The 15,975-nt window shown below is 40.3% G+C and overlaps 1 protein-coding gene across 2 annotated transcripts in view; it reads left to right on the top strand.

The window, feature by feature from the left end:
* zdhhc9 (zDHHC palmitoyltransferase 9) overlaps window positions 1-15,975 on the top strand; it is a 31,835-nt gene that overhangs the window by 6,102 nt on the left and 9,758 nt on the right. For both annotated transcript variants that reach the window (XM_085433234.1, XM_085433226.1), the window contains exons 2-6: window positions 6,978-7,138; window positions 12,039-12,197; window positions 14,648-14,785; window positions 14,993-15,039; window positions 15,700-15,804. In XM_085433234.1, coding sequence (XP_085289360.1) covers window positions 6,978-7,138; window positions 12,039-12,197; window positions 14,648-14,785; window positions 14,993-15,039; window positions 15,700-15,804 — 610 coding nt within the window. The remainder of the gene's footprint in view (window positions 1-6,977; window positions 7,139-12,038; window positions 12,198-14,647; window positions 14,786-14,992; window positions 15,040-15,699; window positions 15,805-15,975) is intronic.

Consider the following 15,975-nt stretch of genomic DNA (forward strand, 5'->3'; position numbering starts at 1 on the left):
ATTCAGGCTCCCCAAAAGAAACCAATTGTAATCCTCCAACTCCAAATCTTGAATCTCTATAAACAGATATTTGCATATGAATATCTAGAATCTGTTGGCAAAGACAAGAGTTTTGGTGATGGAGGTTTCCTGGTGTGGCAGGTATTGAGGAGTCATGTGTAAGACATGCAGAGAGACCACGTGGACAGCAAAAGAAAGGTGCATTCAATTGCACTTTCAAGGTCTCAAGATATGTTTTGAAGATGACTCAACTTTCTTCTAGCCGCTTTAAGATAATCTGCATTCATAGTTGGAGACCAAATGGCATGAACCGTTGAGCACTCCCTCAGAAAACGCCTCTTAAGTTTCCCCCACTGGATGATGTCGTGATGATGTTCTAGCCACCACTGTGATTTGATTTCTGACTAAATCATTGCAAAACTGATCACATTTGTAACAGCTGCTGCTCTCTTTTGAAATGTCATCGTGTTAAGCTGCTAAACTAAGGCACGCTAGTGGATAAATATCTGTTAGGTTTGTCATTGTGAGTATAAATCAGTATGCTGACGTTAGGATTATCTGGCTCATTTTGTGCTAAAAATGGGAAAAAAAGGTATAAAACAGAAGCCAATAAATTATCAGTTAATCTGCAAAACTAATATTTGTTGAATTTCACTGCTCTAAAACACTAAAAACACTAAAAACAAACCAGTGATCAAAAATGTAATTTTTGTATAAAGGCTTGCAACACATTAAAGACTGTATTGCAGTCGATTGTGTGACGCTGCATCAGTATAATCAGCTAAGCTGCCTGTCAGGGCAACGTCTTGCTGTTTCTTTATCTTTGAGAATTCCTTCCTCACATGTGAGCTTAAGGTTGGGCAGTGTGCTGCACCGTGACGTTGATGGCAGAACAAGGGAGGGCAATGTCATGGCGTGAGCTGGCTAATATCCAAGACCAGGGGAGCAGACATCTCACTTTTATCATCAGCCACCGGCATCATGTGCAGGGAGACCCCTCCGTGTTTTAATTTGTGCTAAATTGCGGAAACCAGTGGCTGAGTACACAAATGGAAAGATGCATTAGGGACAAGTAAACAAATTAGTCACTGAAGAAATGGGCCCAGCCTTTTTAGTTTTCTTTTCCCTTGCTGGGCAGAATTTTAAGTCTTTACATCCTTACCTTATTGGATTTGTGCTGATCCTTTTTGCATATCTATTAAACTGGGTATTGCATTCAGTGTGTGTGTGTACAGAGGGCTTTAGCATGTACATATCTGCAGAAGGCTTACTTGCAGATAGATGTTTGCAGGTTTGGTTTCTATTTGCTGCTTTTTGTCAACGTGTGTGCATATGTGCATGCGGATTGCCACCTATGGATTTTGGAGGAAGGAACAAGAAACTGGAACATAAGGACAGTGTGTCATCTGTCTGTCCACCACAGGACACTTAGCCACTAGGCCAGAAAACCATATGTGCATGACGATCTTCTTTTCTGGGTATCGGTGCTGTATGTGTGCAGTAATGGGAGCGATGCAGGAGAAGTAGGTATACAGGGATGAGCCTGCAGAGCGAGTGGCTGCAGTCAGAAGAGCTCTTGTAGTCAACCCCCCCAAGCCTCTCTCAGCATCTAACTCCACCCTGTCTCCCTGTTAACCAATCGGAAAGCGGCATCCGGCCAAGGCCAAATGAGCAATAACATGATTTATACCCTACTCAGAGTACGCGCTCCATTTACAGCAACCATGATCTAAAGGCTTTGTTCTCTGGAAGCTTCTCTATCAGAAGGAGAGAGCCGCTCCTCTGTGGAGGGTGGATTTTATAAATCTATAGCTCACAGCCTACGAGCCTGCTTCATGCAAGGAAGGAAAGTCCACATTGTATTTGCATAAATCTTGGGGTGGGGTTGAAGTAGATGCACTGCTATCAAAAATGTGACAGAGATACTGCTAAATAAACACATTTCTCATCAGTCTCAAGTTCACTTGCTAAATATTATATGACCCAACATCTGTGATCCTAACTTTAATCCCACTAAACGTTCCGTGACCCAGGCTCTAATGTTTCATCTCTCTCGTTTGGTATTTAAATGTTGCATAACAAGGACGACTGATTTAAGCCTGGCATCAGAGTATAGTGAGTGTAGTCTGGAGCTTCAGGTTCAGGGGGTGCAAGCTCCCATGACATCAGAGCAAGGACATGTATCATCTTTGTCTACCTGAAGCAGGAAATTCAGTCACGGCTTGATACCGCATACTAATGTATGAGGTGCTGATATCTGCATCGTTTGGATGACTCTTGAAATATTCTTAGATAAGAAGTAAATGTTAAGTGAGCTTTTGGATTTCATCAGGCTTTCGTTTTTTTGAATATTTATGAGAATAGCATGAGCAGTTTTATTGCTGTGGGAAAAGCACGAGGATCCACGAAAGCTTTTCTGATATCGACTTGTTTCCTGCTTGTATCTTAAAAAGGAGAGAGGGCAAGCAGAGGTTGAGAGCTTTTGTTTTTTTTCCCTCAGCAGTGCCCTAGAAACAGCCAGGCACAGTCTGCAGATGTTTGTATGACAGAAGGCTGTTACTGAGGCCCACTGTTGAGCTGCCTGCACAGCAAGTGCATAATTCATTTGGAGTATGAGTCAAGCAGGCCTGCAACAGCTTACAGCTGTTAAGTATTAATAACGGAAGGGTTTGAAATGTTCGACAAAGGTAAAATGTCATGAGTCACTATGTGTGGCGTCGTAATCCCGGGTTCAGGGGCGGTGTGGCTGAGACGCTGAAGTGATTCTAATTTGGTGATATCACTACTTTAGGAGCTTTTCATCTCTGAGCTTGTGTCATTCTGAGTTAAGAAGGAACTAAACGTCTGCAGAAGACTCGCCTTAAAGCATCTAATGCCCACCCACACCAGGCACAGACATGACAGTAGGAGCAGCAGTAGGTAGTTTATCTGTCTCCTGTGTAATGAGATTTAATTGTTTTATTTTAATGCCTTTATTGTCTTTTATGACCACCAGGTTTTTCCCTAAACGAGTTCCCTTTTATTAAACAAAGTTTATTCGGTGTAACTTCGGTAAAACTCGGGGTCTAATGCCCACTCTGTGATATTTGTTTAAGATTTAATTAGGGGCCAATAAATAATCCAAAGAACATACAGCAAGGCTTTATTTGCCTATTAAGTCAAGGGGTAAACTCAATTGTGATAATAGTTTTGTGCCATGGTTAATAAGATTACAGCCTTTGAATGTGATGTAGGCCTCCTCTGGGTCAATCAGTAACCAATATGAACTACTGCAACTTGTGCAAAAAAAATAAACACTGTAGAAACAAGAGGTTTTAGCATCTCATACCTTCATATAATTGGCAGTGGCACAATTTAAATTCCTTTGTTGTTGTTGTTATTATTATTTTTAATAAATTGGAAGAATGCAGGAATGGTTTAATACGCATATAAGGGGTGAGGTTAACAAATGTAATCTGGTTACATTTTGCCTTTTGTTATGCAGCACACACAGATAAGTGTGCAACTCATTAATTAGAAGACAATTTTGCTAAGAACTATGAGAACACAGTCTGTTTGGATTGTAATGGCAATGCATTTTCTTTATGTAGTACCTTTCAAAAACAAAGTTACAAAGTGCTTAACAAGATAAGATAAGAAACAGCAAATAAAACATCTAAGAGAAGGCAAAGGTCACTCAACATTTGGCTTAGGAATACTAGCAGCACAAGGAGGTAAAAAGTGAGGAATAAAGAAAATTAAAAATAAAACAACAGGTAATTAAAAGCTAGTAGAACGTAGATTGAAATTATAACTAGGAGAAGGCGATTAAACAATTGAGGTGGACAACATCGAAATAAACTTCAAATGGAGGCACAGAAAAAGCCTACTTTGAAAAAATATGTCTTTAAGAAGGATTTAAAAGACAAAAGTGAGCTTGGTGATCTGATCTCCTCGGGATGATTATCACGAAAAATGGGTTTCCTAACAGAAAAAGAGTGATCACCCTTGGTTCTCAGTCGAGACAGTGGGGTGACCAGCTTGGCCGAGGACCTTTTTTCATTATTCTTTTCTTATTTTCTGTAATAATCCAAAAGCCTACAGACAAATTCTACTGTGTATCAAGGGCGAGGTGTTTTCTAACTTCCTGGTTGGTTAAAAAACAAAACAAAAAAAAAAGGCACTCTATTACAAATGTATTATCTCTAAAGGTAGTTCATGTATTTGTAGCATTTCAGTGTAATAGAAGGTATTGTAATGTATTCTCGATGAGCATTACATGAGATGAATTATACTACTGTTTATTTTGCTAAATATAAAGCAGTAGGTAAGCTTAGCTTTGCATAAAATGTAGATATTGTGGCATACCTGTCTCTGTACAAAGGTAAGGAAATCTGCCTTCTAGCACCTCTCAAGTTCATGAAATAATTTCCACACAGGTTGTTTTCACACCTTCACAAAGACATGCTGTTAGAATAGTAAACGGATATTTCATAAATATGAAGTAAGTTGGTTAAGGAAGAGGGTTTGTTAGCAACATGTGCGTGTCAGTTGACAGATATCCCCTCGTAGACGATCCAGTTTTTCCTGCTGCTTCTGTGGTGATTGGTGAACACGGAGTCACCAGAGTGGTGCCGTGACAGCTCCACCCTGCACAGCACAGGAAATTGTCACATCCAGGAAAGATAGGGGGGCTTGATGGGAAGCAATGATAGAGAAGCCTTCCTTGAATATGTTCCAGTTTACGGTTACGGGAATTGCACTTCATCGACAGACTGCATTCCCTCAGCCTGAATCCCGCTCTGTGCGGCCTCTGCACAAACGGCTGTGGGAAACACACCTCGCAGGCCTGCCAGTGGAAATTTCTATTGATTTGATCTCCGCTCCTTCTCCCCATTAATGTTTGAAATGCGCTGCCGGAAAACTGCTCAGACAAGTCAAGCAGGTGTGTGTGTGTGTTTGCTTTGTTGTCTTGTCAGAGCTCAGGTATGCTGACAGGGTTCATGTACGTGGTGACATTAAACAAGTCCGCTTTGTTCACTTTTAACTGTATGTCTGCATAGTGAGAACAGAAAACCGACCATGATGATGAAGCAAAACTGTGGGTGACACTGTAGTAGATGAGTAGCTGACATCCGGGCCACCTGTGTGAGGTTATCTGTGTTAAACAAATTAAATAAAACAGGCAAAAGCAATTTATTTTTTAATGGCTGCTGATTTCTCTCTCTTTTCCCCTTTTTGTTATATAACTGCAGCCACTTCAGGTTTAATTATGAGATCACAGATGTGCAATGGTGCCCCTATGTACAGATTTCTGTTATTGGCTTAGAGCGCATTGGATCGTATAGAAGAGCAACTCCGATCAGCAAAATTTGAACTAAGTCAACAACCGTCCACAGTATGAAAAATAAGAGTTTTACCCTCCATATTTTTCATGTGTTATAGGCTACTTGTTTTTGTTACAATAGAGTGTTGGCTATAACCAAATGTTAACTGTTTGGATATTCTTGTGTTGTATTTGAGTTTCAGTTTGTAGATTCTGATATTTGTTTTTAGTTTGTCCTCCTCGCTGTTGTCACTGCAATCATCCTGCACCTCATTTCTTTGTTGCTACCTTAGCAAATTTGTTGCTAGATTCAGCCGCTTTGTATAACCATTCACTGGATTTTATATTAGATGAAAAGGACTTGGCAGTAAACCAAAAGACAGTAGCTTGCTGTTCTGTCGCAACCAACAGAAAAGTCCTCCTCGCACTTTTTTTATTGGTTTATTTATTTATTGGTTTTTTATTGGTTTAGCAAGAAAAATAAGATAATAAAATAACACCTTCATTTATTTTATTTTTAAGCCCCATTTTTTTCCTTTATCGTGGGCTTTTTTACATTTTCTGTTTAATTTAGTGTAATGTTTGGCGCTTGTTTTATATTTTTATTATGCTGTATTGTTTTAAGATGTTTTTTTATGGTTTGGCTGCTGTAAAATAGTAATTTCCTAACTTTTGAGATAAATATGTTTCTTATGTTATTGTAACATAAAGCACTTGGTGCTTCTGATGTTCTCTCTAAGTGATAATTTTTGCCAAATTAGCAGCAAAGGCTGTGAACACTTATGTACATGTTTTGTTTTTTATTTTTAATAAATCTGCGTTAATTTCAAGCAAACTGTTTGTTCACTTTATCTTTATGGGGAATCGCATGTAGAGTTTTGAGGCGAGGCTGTAACATGACAAAATGTGGAGGTACTTTCCAGATGCACTGTATGCAGATGCTGTTTAATGGAACAAAAGAGAATACTGTGTAAATAAAGTGTAGTCTGGTGATCTTGTGTGTGGGCAGTTTTATGCGTGGCATGCTGAACTACAGTTAGTGTTCCTCAGTCCCTTAAAATCCTGTAGTGCAACATTAGAGTCACATTATGAATATATGATTTCAGCCTCAAGGGAGAGCGATGAGGCCATAGAGTTAAACTATTAATAACTGCGTGTGGAAGCCTTTTTGCTGCTGCTGCGCTCTTCTGTTGCAGCACTTTGCATTGCAGCTCACATCTGTTATCAGATTGTGCAGCCGGCCCTTTTGGAGGAGCCCAGCTGGCTCTAATCTCAATGGCCTGGCAAATGGATCCACGCTTCTCCACTAGTACAGAAGGTGTAGGGAGTGCAGCATCGTGTTATTTATTCAAGGCCACGACTTCGGTCTTGTGGTTCGTGACCTTATGCTCTGAACACCAGTTAAAAATATGTGTGGTGTTGTTTTGTTGTGTCCTCTGTGCTCATGGCTTTCCTGAGAGTGCTCTGCCGCTTCTCTTAAGATTATCCGTAGTTATCATGTATTACTATGATGGAGAAATGTAGAACAGGATTTCTTTAATTAATTAATGTGAGAAAAACATGTTTTTCCTCAATCCTGTATGATGTCAAGTTTGCAGATGCGAATATGTAGAAAAGAAAGCAGCTGTTGTGTGCACATTATTTTAAAAACACTTTTCTTTTTCTTGTGCAGATGTCCGTACCTGGCTGTTCATCTTTGTCCCGCCATCCCAGTTTTTGCTGTCCTGCTGTTCCTTTTCGTTATGGCCATGCTGTTGAGGACCAGCTTCAGTGACCCCGGGGTGCTACCGAGGGCCCTTCCGGAAGAGGCTACATTCATTGAGATGGAAATTGGTAAGTTACAGGATTTGCGGACAGACACTCTCCACTGCTTCCCTTATAACTTCATGTGAAAAAGGTTTTCACAGGACTCTATGCTGTCCTATGAAAAATTAAGTACACCCTTACTGCAGGTGATTAAATGATCAACAGCAAGTGTGGGTATCTCTGTAAAAGCACAAGATTTGTAAGTCTGCTGGTCTGGAAAATTCAGGTGTGTGTTTTAACACAATGCCGATGCTCCCAGTAGTGGACTTTGCAGCAAATTCGCTCCAAGGTCAGACTGTGCAATGCTAAGAGAAACTAAAAAAAAACCCCAAAACAAAGTCCAAGAGCTACATCTCAGGCCTTAGTCACCTTAGTTAGATATTAAAGTTCATAACAGCCCAATCAGACAAAGACTGAAGAAGTATGGCTTGTTTGGAAGTGATGCCAAGAGTTAGCTTCTTCTGACTAAAACCACAGCAGCACAGCTTTAGCTTGCATCAGCATAAACCTCAAGACCTCTAGAACTATGTCCTTTAAGGTGACCGACATAGAGATGTTTGGCCATAAAGTGCAAAGAGTGCCAAAGACCAAACCCAGCACTTCATACCATTTGTGGGCTGGGCACTTGTTGGTAGCGTGGCTGAGCGGTCTAAGGCTAGTCTCTCTGGAGGCGTGGGTTCGAATCCCACCGCTGCCATTATTGGGGACAGGGATAGCTCATTAGGTAGAGTGTTCGCCCCATGATTGGAAGGTCGGGGGTTGAAATCCACTGAACGGCTATCCTGAGGCAAGCTGGATTGGTACTCCTTCGATGAGTGAATGGGTTAATGCAGAAGACTAAACAATTTCCTACAGGATTAATAAAGTATACATTTATTATTATCATTGTTATTCTGGAGTCAAATGTGATGCCTGACAGCTAAAGCTGGGCTGAAAGTGGGGCCTTCATCAGGACAAAGATCCCAAGCAGAGCGGCAAATCTACAAGTGAATGGCTGAAGAAGAAATAAAAAATCAAGGTGTTGCAATAGCCCGGTCAAAGTTTTGTTTGATCACATTTGATTAAAAGCGATATCACCATTATTACCATTATCTTATCCACATGTTTCTCAGTCTGGACTAAATTGTTTGCAACATGGCTTTGCCCACTTCTAACAATTGAGAAGAGCTCAGGGATAAACACAAACACAGGAAACTGTTAAAGGAAACAGTGTTTACATCTACAGAAGAATGTCAACACTCTAGATCAAGAAGATAGAGCAGCGTTTATGTCTTTTAAATACCAGTTTAAATTGCAGCTTTGACAAATCCTTAACAGCCTGACAAGACCACATGCTATGCAATTGGGTTTATTTGTACTATTACAAGTAAGTTATCTTGAGCACTACCTGTCACTAGCAAACAATGGAGTGACACGACCAGTGACTAGCTGTGTAGCATTTAGCAGCTAAAGAGCCTCAGGCACAGCTGAAAACTAAAGGCTGAGCCTAAAGAGGAGCAAGAACCTGACCTACATTTGGCAGGTAAACACAAGCACGACTCCATGTGAACAGTATTGTTGCTAATTAAGAAACGAACAAGGTTTTTTGTTGCTAGTGCCAGTTGTAGGTGTAGTTGCAGATTTAATTATATTTTTGGGAATGTTTGAAGAGGCTTTATTTGCATGAAATACACTCATTAGTCACTTTGTTAGTTATACGTTGCTAGCACCAGATTGGGGCCTTTAAGGATCAATGTGTTGACAGATGGTCTTCTGCATGTTTATGGTTATTTGAGTTACTGTTGCCTTACTATCACCTTGAAGGAGTCTGGCCATTGTCCTCTGACATAAATGTGGTATTTATGCCAGAAAAACTGCTCTTTTTCAGGGGGTCTTTCTTTGTTGTACAGATGTTCGTACAGGAACATCAGCAGTTTCTGAAATACTCAGAGCGCCCACTCTGGTATCAACGACCACGCCACTTTCAAAGTCACTTAAAAAAATCTTACTTACCCATTCTGGTGCTAGACCTTGTAACCAGGTCTACCCCTCTGCACTGGAGTTCCTGCTGTGTGATTGACTAGATATTTGTATTAGTGAGCAATTGAACAGGTGTATTCTGGTATCTTTTCAAACCTTTGGCTTTTGACACAAATTTCAAAAATACAGTGGCTACGTGATTGTAAAGTTTTTATTATTTAAAAAAACCTCAAAGTAATAAATAGTAAAAAGTAGCATGTGACCTCACCTTGCCAGGTGTGGCAGTCCAGCGCCTGCCCTTGTAAGCAGTGCTATTCAGTATCAGTGCTGATAATGCCATAGTCACAAGTCTCTTATCTAGATACATTTAAATGTTTAGTCAGCGACGTGTCTAGTGGTTATTGCAGCTCAGGTGCTTTTACATCGTTGTCATCCAGGGTGTTGCACACAGCGGCGCGTGTCTGTGTGTCAAAGGACACCCAGAGGTGTGGATTGCAAACTAGGTGGAAGTAGTTAAAGTATTTAGGAGGGATAAAATATTTCACTATATATGTTTGCTAAACAGTGAGCAGACAGCCTCAATCTGCTGGTTTATTTATTCTTGTTATACTTTAGATTGCTAAAAGTTGGGTGTGCTCATCCACAAATGTAGAGCTTAGTTTAAAATACAGTTTTTCACAGTATCCAAAACATACAACACTCTTAGAAAAGAGAAATTGCCCTTTGTTCTTTATGATTTTTTTTTTTTTGTATTTTCATGCTGCTATATTTGTTTAGTATCCAGTGCTCTCTCTTTGCCTCCCTCCCTCCCCGTGTGGCTGCTCAATGTTCTTTGTCTCTGTTAAAGATTCACAGCATCCTTCAGCCAGCATGCGTGTTCCCTCGCTCTGTGTACGAAGCATGGGCGTGGACCGGTCTCTTTTGAGGACAGATTAGGCTTATAAAAAAAGGCTAGGGCACTCGGCTCTCTGGGATTGGGTTAGCTGGCATCAAGTGCTGCTGTCATCATGACCGTGACTCATCGTGCTCGTTCGATGATGCTGATGGAGAACCTGAAACGCATGCATGTTTGTGCTGTCAGCTCTGAAACAATTAGTCAAAGGATGGAAAATTCGCTGCCTATTTTAGTGATCTATTACTCATTTGAGTCATTTCTTTACGCAACAATACCACATCGATCCTCTGGTGATGTTTCGTCGCTTTAATTTGTCTTGAGTGACAAACACCAAACTAATTTACTGGGTGGTTCATATTCAGTTTTTATTAGCTTTTTTTTCTCTCTCTCAGTGAACAATTGTGATTTTTACATTTCAGATTGAATAGACAAGTTATAAAATGTTAATTAGTGAGCTTTCGAGGTGCAGGAATGTGGCGTTCGAGTTGTTGATAGTTGCTACCCTGTGTTTCAGTCTTTATAGTACCACAAACTAAGCATCTGTTTGTGGTAGTTTCATTTCAAATATGCTGCCAGCAGTGTCAGTTTTCTTTAACCTGAGGTAAAAAATAATAATTTCTGTACTTCCGAAAAGGTAAATCTATACCTTTAAATAACCTCACTGGACATCCCCTCTTTTGCAGCAGACTTGCTTTATGTTTTCTTTGACCTTGTATGTATCCTCTCACAGCATTCCCAAAGCCTTGTACCTTTCCACATAAGACATCTCGGCAACCTTCTTCAAATATGAAGCTGTTATTGACATAAACACTATTTAAGCAGGTCACATGACCGCATTATGCCAGCTTAAATTACGCAGTTTGGTACCAACTTCATCAGCCCACACCTTCAGATATTAAACAGTATGTTTTTATGTGTTAGGATGGCTGTTGTAAGTGTGGGAGTGCTAAAAGCCAGTTGAGCAAGCGAGCAGGGATGTTAAAGAAGCCTCTGCAGCCCCGATGCTCTGTCCCTTCTGCCTGTTAGCAGCAGTCCCCAGGGGGAAAGCTAATACGAGGAGAGGCATCTTCTCGGAATATATAATGCCACGAGCAGATTGAGCTTTGCACTCACAGGGAGTGGCATCATTCCCTGTGAGTGGTGACTCATAAATTTATTCTTCACTACTTTATCCTGAAAGCCACTAAATCCCACATTCTGTGGGTGCATGATGCCAAGTATTTGTTGCTGTCACAATCTATGAATTTATGTCCCAGGGATGTTTTTAATAGAAGCCTGAAAATGTGCTCGTTTCACTGATTTATTTGTGCAGAAACTGCTTTGTTTTACTTAAGAGATCTTCATTTAGGACTCTATACAAATGATAAGTATGCATTTTAGGCTTTTGCCCCTTAGCATCTCTGAACACTTTCTAAAACCCAGATAATTTCATTTCCACAGAAAGCACTTTTAAAAAAAATAAATCTTAATGAATCCCCAGGAAGTCAAATAAGTACGCTTTCTCTTTTCCATTAACTCCACATTCACGCCTGTCCACTGCGACATGTTAATGGTAGATTTCTTCCTCGCAGCTACTCTGCGGGGTTATTCAACTGTGTGATCATCGGCTTGCACGTATAATCTCCAGATCCCGGAGTGTAAGATAATCAGAAACATCCAAATTGTCACAAACAAACAGTATGTCAGAATTCATTTGTTTGATAGCTGCTATGCAGGCATAAGATTACTGTGAAATATGGCCATTCCAGTGATAGGAAGCTGTCCAAATGGAGAAAGATATGGTGCTTTATAGTTGCAAATAAAAATATTGACAGTTAAACAGCCCACCTATACTGTACTGAGCGACAGTTCTTGGTGAATGACATCCTCAAGGTTCAGCTGTCGTGATTTATGTCACTAATTCTCACATTAGAGCTCCTGTCCAATGCAATCCAATGCACAAATCATGTTTAACACTGTCTGAGGATTTCATTTGTTGCTGTGTTGTGCTGACTGTGATTAAATATGATCTCTTAGAGTAATTTATATTATGTCATCCACATTGATTTAATGTTTTTCTGTTCGCTTCCACAGAGGCTGCCAATGGGAACGTCCCCGCAGGGCAGCGACCCCCGCCCCGAATCCGCAACGTTCAGATCAATAATCAGATCGTCAAGCTCAAGTACTGCTACACGTGCAAGATCTTCCGACCACCTCGAGCGTCCCACTGCAGCATCTGCGACAACTGCGTCGGTAAGAAGTCTCATCTGATCTGCCGTCGTTTGTTACGCTGCTCAGAAAGGCTTCACAAAAGGAGAAAGATGAGATGGGTTTATTTCAGGCGTGCAGAAATAGAAAGGTGAGCAAGGAGAAAAATAGCTCGCTGACATGATGGCGATTACTGATGCCTCATCCTTAATTACCTCCGTGCATTCGTTTGTCACGGTGAAAAAAAGAAATGTTAGCTTTATAAATATACGCAGAAGCGGACGGGATGTAAAAGTTTTAGAAAAACATTCGTGAGGGGATTTATTTTTATTTTTTAGAATGCCCTTTAAGTTTTGAAGGCCGTGAATTTGTGGTGCATTGTGATGCTTTGTGACGTGACGCGTGTGTGTAGCTGTGTCATCTCACAGCTCTGCAGATTAGCAGTGATTTGGTAGCCGATGAATGAAGAATGCGTTTGAAGGGAGCGTAGACTCACAGGCGACGGGAGAGGAGACAGTGGAGGCTCAGTGAGGAAATAAGTGCTCAGTCATTGTGAACACTGGTTCATCTGTGTCCACCTGCTGTAGAAACGCACACACTCCCAGCGCTAGCATTACACAACTGCATTCCTGTGACCCTCTTTTACTGCAGAGGTTTTTGTTCCCTCCTCACCTTAACTTTGCTCATACTGATGGAAGTCTCAGAGAGAAAACAGCCACTCCACTATTATAAGATGCAAATGCACAGTTTTGTAGTCCTGCACATAAAGTCTGGGGTGAAGGTGTTGGTCTCTGAATAACTGCACATATTTTATTCAGTGACTCACGCTGCAAAAAGAAAAAGAATATGTGAGACTTTTAATCAAGTTTAAGTGCTTATAGATTTATTATGGAGTGAACAGTGTGGATGATTGTTATGCTGCTGCACTCCATATGCAACCTACAAATCTGGGGCAATCAAAGTAAACACAATATGCATAAATGGAAGCTGATGTTTGTCCATATGAAATGGTCTTTTTACACTTGTTTGCTGTTTTGTTTGCATCCCAATAACTGCTAAAATCTATCTTTTACCTGAGCTACTTTTCTGTCTGCTTATATTGTCTTTGGGTTTCAGTAGGGATGCATCTATATATCACTTTGGCCAGTTTGTTAGGTACACCTGTTCAACTGCTTGTTAACATAAATATCAAATAAGCCTGTCACGTGGCGGCACCACGATGCTTTCATCTATTAGAAAATGGTCAAAATGAGCTGTGGAGGTTCAAACTGAGATGAGAACAAAGAATAAAGGCGATTTAAGGTCAGAAAATGAGAAAATATAGAAGTTCTCTTTGCATAAATGACTTATGGATAAGTGACTTATAGTCTTGCCAGATGTCAGGGGAGAGTGTTTCACGCTGACAGGAAGGCAGCAGTAACTCAAATAACTAATAATTACAATCAAGGTATGCAGAAGAACAACTCTGAAAACACAACTCATTGAACCTTGAAGCAGACGGGCTACAGCAGCAGAAGAACACACTGGGTGCTACTCCTGTCAGCTACGAACAGGATACCGAGGCAACAATTTGCACAGGCAAACCAAAACTGGGCAGGAGAAGACTGGAAAAACATTGGCACAATTTCTGCTTTGATATTTAGATGATATGGTCAGAGTTTGGTTAAATGACATGAAAGCATGGATCCATCCTGCCAATCCAACAGAGCACCTTTGGAATATGGTGGAATGGGAGATTTAGGATTTGTGCTAATGTAACAGACTATTTACCATCGTAGATTAGCTGAGGGTTTTGGTTTTAGTGGGTAAAAAAGTGCTAGAGTGAAAGTTTTGAGATCACCACAAACATTAGCTTTCATCCTCTGTGCGTCTGTACTAAATTTCATGATTATCCCTCCATTACGAGTTAAGACATTTCAGTGAGAGTCATGCTACTCATATGCGTTTTATACACTCCTATCATTCCTTTCCAGCTCGTTGCTTTACATTTAGCGACTACTTTATCCCAAAACAGCTGGAATACAAATATAGTCATCTTGGGTCAACATTTGCATTGTGTTCCTTAAATATAACAATCATCCACGGGTCCACTTGAATCTACAAACCGGTTCACATCCTGTCTGTTTGCCTCCGTGTTTACTTGATATTGTTGTGAAACTTCATCTGGGGATTGTTGCGGTGTCGGCTGCGGAGGAAAGTGTAAAGTAAGATGTTTACTTTCATTGTCCATTTGACCCTGCCCTGCTTTCATATGGCTCTCCTCCAGCTGATAGAGGAGCAGCCACAAAGAGGAAGCGATCACTATATTTAGATTCAGAAGCTGAGGCATAAAGCAGCCTTTGACTGAAAGACTGTTATTGAAATTTGTGTATTTTTAACATTCCTTTGATTCCCAAAATTGTCTACTCTCCAAGAAGGCTTGTTTTTCAGGTTCTGGAACATTTTACATATTTATAGTTCCCCTTTTGTTCTTTTTTTCTTCTTCTTTCCCTCAGACCGTTTTGATCACCACTGTCCATGGGTGGGCAACTGCGTGGGCAAGAGAAACTACAGATACTTCTACCTGTTCACCCTGTCACTCTCCCTGCTCACCATTTATATCTTCACCTTTGACATCGTCCACGTGGTCATGCGTAAGTATCCTGTCATTCAACTGGCCAATCAGAGAGAACACATGAGCCTAATCTGTAGCCACACCACATCATCCTGCTTCCTTCTTTTACTGAACATAGGATGAGACAGACAAACTGAAAGAGTATTTCTTCATATGGATGATAAGCTCTGGGTTTATTACCTTAATAACAATAATGACCTTGTAATTTCTGTTTCCCTGTCCACAGGCTCAATGAATGGTGGCTTTTTGAACACTTTGAAGGAAACACCTGGAACATATCCTTTAAAACTGAGTGTGTGGGTGATATGTTTGCTGGATTTTCATGAACACCAAAAACTGTACAGCCTTTGCCCAACCTTAGCATAGCTAAGTTAACAGAACTCTCATTACTTGAATGACAAAAACTCATCCTGCAATTGAAGATAAGCCGCTAAACTGTGACAAATAAAAAGAAAAAAATTACAACTTGCTCATATTTTGCACAGACCCTTCTGCAAGATTCTCATTATAAAATAATTCACATGGAAACACTCTAAAATCATCCTGAGACTGTGGCATCAGGCCACACACTGGGATAATCTTAGGCTTGTAGTTACCTAGCTACAGCCCGTTAAAACCTGCAGATTCATTGATGAGAGGCAAGAAATAAGTGTCTGTTTATCTGCCTTTTCTCATGTTACAGAAATATTAGAAATTTTAATGGAAAAAAATCTTTAAAGTTGTTTTAATTAACTTATTTCTAAATGGTCTTATTTTTTCTCCTTTTTGCACAGTTAGAAGGTAAAACCGCTTCTTTCATCGCTCTGTGTTCTTCCACTGACATTCACTGCCTTTAATCATGTTACATAATTTTTTTTGCTACGCTGTCTGCGGTTTAATCAGTAACCTCGAGTCAGCCAGAAACATCTGTTACTGTTTTCTTAACTGGAGCTCACTGTGCTGGAGGTGCTGGTGTGTTTCTTCACCCTGTGGTCAGTGGTGGGACTGACTGGCTTCCATACCTACCTGATTTCTCTCAACCAGACCACCAACGAGGATGTAAGTACTTTTTTTATTCTTGTTGTTTTTTGTTGAATAACTGCTCAGGTCTACAGTTCATTTTGGTTCGAGTCGAGTCTCAGTCAGTCCATTCTTTATTATTTATTATTATTTATTGTTTTCATAAAAAATGAAGATGGAAAATGACAGATGAACTCCTGAAATAATTAG

This window comes from Copadichromis virginalis, linkage group LG2 (genome assembly GCF_057382275.1).
Source record: "Copadichromis virginalis isolate Kocher_CV1m ecotype Utaka linkage group LG2, C_Virginalis_male_GT1.1, whole genome shotgun sequence".
Taxonomy (NCBI): domain Eukaryota; kingdom Metazoa; phylum Chordata; class Actinopteri; order Cichliformes; family Cichlidae; genus Copadichromis; species Copadichromis virginalis.